The sequence below is a fragment of the Eutrema salsugineum genome, unplaced genomic scaffold (assembly GCF_000478725.1).
Source record: "Eutrema salsugineum unplaced genomic scaffold, Eutsalg1_0 scaffold_12, whole genome shotgun sequence".
NCBI lineage: Eukaryota > Viridiplantae > Streptophyta > Magnoliopsida > Brassicales > Brassicaceae > Eutrema > Eutrema salsugineum.
The window spans coordinates 3,498,736-3,503,600 of record NW_006256895.1 but is presented as its reverse complement, the minus strand read 5'-3'; the positions used below and the strand labels follow the sequence as shown (position 1 = coordinate 3,503,600).

Sequence of the window (4,865 nt, the reverse complement as noted above, 5' to 3'; positions counted from 1 at the left end):
CAGTGTATCAGTTTGGTCAGTGCAAGTAAGGGACCGGTTCAAACATGGCCGTGGGTTTGAAAGCTGAAGAAGAGGCTAAACCGGTTGAGGACACCAACAACAATGAAGCTCAGGCTGATCAAGAGAGCTTCATGGGAGACTAAGATGAACACAAAGCTCCATCTATTAAGTTAAAGCCACTCCCAAAGAGGCTCAGCAATGATTTTCTTGGACTTAATGCATTATTTCTTGTCATAATCAATGATAGGTTGTTAGAGCATGAAGAGAAAGCCCTGTTGCATGAGTAATATGATCCTCCCTGAATCAGCACTCTAAAGACTGGACTGGATAAACTTGTGCAATGAAACACCAAGGATTCAAAGACAAAGAAATGGATTGAAGGGTCACACAAAGGCTGCGGAAGACGTTTGATTTACCGGTTTGATTCTGAGGATATTACACACCTAAGAATCGGGTGTTTGAGAGATATGACACACTCACAAACTATGATGTTCAAAGAACAAATGATCTTTACTTAGAAAGGTTTTTGATAAAAGAATGATGAGTTCTCAAATGAGATTACAAGGAATATAAAGGGGTAGAGAGTTTCGGCGGAAGCAATAAACATGTCTAGGAAATAGAAGTATGAGCTGTCTAAGTTGAATTTCAAATATCTTCACATGCTCCTCTTCTCTTGGCCGAATCCCTTTGGGCTGAACTTAGTGGACCTTATTTCAAATGGATTGAATGGATACTTCTAAGAGGTGCAAAAAACTCTCAGACTATCACGGGGGCTTGCAATGCAAGGATGGAAATCCGAATACAGTAATCAAGCTTGATCAAACGAATTCAGAGAGATTTTTGAAGGAAATGTTTGTTAGATTGAAATGAAAGCCAAGGAACCTCACAAATACAGTTTGAAATGCATAGGAAATTACAACAGAAAATAAATAAATGACAAAGACTAAAATTAGAACAGAGTTTTAACTTGAGATTTAGGCGCCTTGCTTCTCTTGAATTCGGATAAGGAATAGAGTTGGGCCGAGTTTCATCGAGAGGCTTTGAATAAGTGTTGTGGCCTTGCCTCTCTAAAAATCTCTCTTAGAAAACCCATTGGGACAAAACTAAGAGGAGGGAAAAAGAATTCAAGTCACAACACCTCTCTTGACGAAGGCTTTGAATCACAACAATTGTAGTTGGATAAGCACACTCAAGGTTACCCTGAATGGTGTGGAGGAGTTGGTGAAGAGATTGCTTGAATTGAGCCAATCTTGATCGAGTCATTGGTCCGAGAGGCAGATGCAAGTTTGGGTTTTCTTTCTCCTATGGTTGAAGCTGATCTTTTGCTATATCTTTAGCTTCCTCAAGCTCTGGTTCAAGCTGCTCATTTGTCTCCTCTTCTTCGTCTGTCCTTGTGTCAGTCATGATCATATCATCCTCTCCCACTTGAAAAGAATTTGTCCTCAAATCTGTTTTCTGCACAAAAAGGGACTAAGTCAGCAACATTGAAGCTTGATCTTACATTGTACTTACATTGAAGATCCAGCTGGTAGGCATTGTCATCGATCTTCTTGGTGATCTTGAAAGGACCATTTACTCTAGGCATAAGCTTAGATTTTATATCGTTAGAGAATCTGTCCTTCCTCAAAGGTATCCAAACCAGGTCTCCTTCTTCAAAAATCACTTCCATTCTGCCTTTGTAAGGATGCTTAGCGTAGAGTTTGGTTTTACTTTCCAGATTGATCCGAGCCTTCTGATGAATCTGTTTGACAAGTTCGGCTTTCTTTTTCACATCTAAGCTAGCTCTTTCACTCACAGGAATAAGCATTAGATCCAAAGGTGATAAAGGATTGAAACCATAAACAATTTCAAAAGGAGAGTACTTAGATGTAGAATGTTTAGCATGATTATAAGCAAATTCTACATGAGGCAAACATTATTCCCAAGTCTTTAGACTCTTCTTAATCAATGCACGCAATAAAGCAGATAAGGTTCTATTAACCACTTCAGTTTGACCATTAGTTTGCGGATGACATGTAGTAAAAAGAGAAGCTTAGTTCCAAGCTTAGACCAAAGAGTCTTCCAAATGTAGCTAAGAAACTTAGTATCTCTGTCAGAAACTATGGTTCTACGCATGCCATGCAATCTAACAATCTCTCTAAAGAACAATCCAGCAACATTAATGGCATCATCGGTTGTGACAGGGAATGAAATGTGCCATTTTAGAGAACCTATCAACAACTACAAACACATAATATTTTCCGGTCTTAGTTTAAGGCAATCCAACAACAAAATCTATTGAAATGTCATGCCATAGATGCATTAGGATAGGTAAAGGAGTATACAAACCGTGCGGCTGAAGCTTAGATTTAGCTTTCTTACAAGTTGTACACCTTTTACATGTTTTCGCCACATCTTTCTTCATGCACAGCCAAAAGAAGTGCTCTTGCATTACTTTCATTGTTTTAGTCACACCAAAGTGACCCATTAATCCCCCCGCATGACCTTCCTTGTCAAGCAAATCTCTCAAAGAAGAGTTAGGCACGCAAAACCTATTCTCAAAGAAGAAAAAACCATCAGTTCTATAGTATTTTCCGCTTACAAACTTCTCACAAGAAGCATAGAGATCTTTAAAATCAGAATCAGTGGCATATAAATCTTTGATATGCTCAAACCAGAGTAACTTAGTCTCTAAACAGTTCAAGAGAACATACCTCCGATATAGTGCATCGGCAACAACATTATCTTTACCTTTCTTGTATTTGATCACATATGGAAATGTTTCAATGAACTTTATCCATCTGGTGTGTCTCTTGTTCAGCTTTTGTTGACCTTTGAGATGCTTGAGAGATTCATGATCGGCGTGGATAACAAATTCCTTTGGCCAGAGGTAATGCTACCACGTTTGCAACGCTCTCACGAGCGCATACAGCTCCTTATCATATGTTGGGTAATTCAAAGTGGCTCCCCCAGGATTTTCACTAAAGAATACTGTTGGCTTCTTTTCCCGCATAAGCACAGCTCCTATACCAACACCAGAAGAATCACATTCAATTTCAAATGTCTTATTAAAGTCAAGAAGAGAAAGGATGAGTGAATTGGTGAGCTTTTCTTTCAACGCTTGAAAGGCTTCTTCTTGAGCGTGCTCCCACTTGAATCCAACATTCTTCTTGATTACTTCAGTGAGTGGTGCTGCTAAGCTACGGAAATCCTTGATAAGTCTTCTGTAGAACCCAGCCACACCCGATTCTTTGTCTTTGAACCCAGCCAGACCATGAAAGTCTTCATTCATATAATCCTTGTATTGTTTTAAATGCAGTTTTCCATTCATCACCTTCTTTCATCCTAATCTGATGATAACTGCTCTTTAAATAAACCTTAGAAAAGATGCTAGATCGATGCAAGTCATCAAGCATATCATCTAACCTAGGTATAGGATGGCGATACTTTATAGTGATATTGTTGATGGCTCTGCAATCAACGCACATTCTCCAACTATCATCTTTCTTTGGCACAAGCAAGACAGGAACAACACATGGGCTCATACTCTCACGAATATGGCTTTTCTCCATAAGCTCATTGACTTGCTGCTGTAACTCCTTGGTCTCCAAAGGATTAGTTCTATACACTGGTTTGTTTGGAAGAGAAGCTCCAGGGATGAAATCGATTTGATGCACAATGCCTCGGATTGGTGGCAATCCCTGAGGGTTCTCTTCTGGACATACAACTTTGAATTTCTGTAAAAGAAACCAAATCTTGCTAGGCATTTCCTGCATTGTTTTTTTCAGGTTTAAACATTCTTTAAAAAGAAGGAGCAAATGAGGGTTCAAACTTCCCTTGGTTTCTTAATCATGAGATTTGTGGACTGTTTAGCTTTTGATTCTACTTGTGTTCTGCTCTTCTTCAAACTCATCTGGTCTTGATGGACTTCTTGAGGTGTTAAAGGAACCAGAACAATCTTCTTTCCTTTGCATTCAAACGAATAACGGTTGGTGAATCCATCATGATTTACTCTTCGGTCTGATTGCCAAGACCTTCCAAACAAGATGTACCCAGCATGCATTGGTAAAACATCACAGAGTATTTCGTCCTCATACTTTCCAATAGATAATGGCACCATCACTTGATTCTCAACCTCCAATTCTCCTTGATCATTGAGCCACTACAGCTTATAGGGCATAGGGCACTTCATTACTTTCAAACCAAGCTTCTCCACCATAGATTCACTTGCCAAATTAGTACAGCTACCCCCATCAGTGACCAAACTGCAAACTTTTTCTTGAACAACACAGCGAGTGTGAAATAAATTCTCTCTTTGTTCATCTCCTTCAGTCCTTGTTTGCAAGTTAAGAGTTCCTCTTTTAACCAGTAACTCTCCTTTGATCGGCAACTCTATATGCTCCATTCGTATTCAGGTTGCTCATCCTCAGATTCCAACTCTCCATTGTCTCTTAGAACCATAACTTTCTTGTTGGAACATTCATTTGAATAATGACCGAATCCTTTGCACTTGAAGCACTGAATATCTCTTGATTTTGAAGTTGGCGGTTTGTCCTTTCCCTTGAGATACTGGTCTTATAGTTTATGCTTTGAAAACGGTTTGAGATCCTTGTAGAAGCTGGCCTTCTCGTCCTTTTGGTAGCTTGGTTTGCTAGATCCGTAGCTTGATTTGTTTCCTCTTCTCTTCAGCTGTTTCTCGAACATGATTGCTTTATGTAGAAGTTCCTCCAACTCGACATAGTGATGAACCTCCAATCTGTCTATGATTTCTCTATTCAATCCTCCCATAAATTTAGCCATAGTTGCTTCTCTATCTTCTTGAATATCAGCTCGCAGCATAAGATTTAGGCGCTTTGCTTCTCTTGAATTCGGATAAGGAATATAGT

General features: G+C 39.3%; 1 protein-coding gene across 1 annotated transcript; it reads right to left on the bottom strand.

Moving 5' to 3' along the window:
* Positions 1-1,302: 1,302 nt before the first annotated feature.
* Positions 1,303-4,384, bottom strand: LOC112089114. Its single transcript, XM_024160090.1, has 8 exons — positions 4,253-4,384; positions 3,866-4,141; positions 3,357-3,749; positions 2,972-3,277; positions 2,694-2,875; positions 2,329-2,531; positions 1,502-1,899; positions 1,303-1,455 (listed from the first exon to the last, which is right to left on the bottom strand). Exons 1-8 carry the CDS (start codon positions 4,382-4,384, stop codon positions 1,303-1,305), a joined length of 2,043 nt encoding a protein of 680 aa, XP_024015858.1.
* Positions 4,385-4,865: the final 481 nt, after the last annotated feature.

Bases quoted from the DNA above. Each gene is read 5' to 3' on its own strand.
- LOC112089114 (XM_024160090.1), bottom strand. From the start codon at position 4,384: ATGGAGCATATAGAGTTGCCGATCAAAGGAGAGTTACTGGTTAAAAGA. The intron at 4,142-4,252 runs GTTTGCAGTTTG...TATAAGCTGTAG, and splicing joins GCTGTGTTGTTCAAGAAAAA to TGGCTCAATGATCAAGGAGA. The intron at 1,900-2,328 runs GTTTGTATACTC...TGCCTCATGTAG, and splicing joins ATCTAAGCTTCAGCCGCACG to AATTTGCTTATAATCATGCT.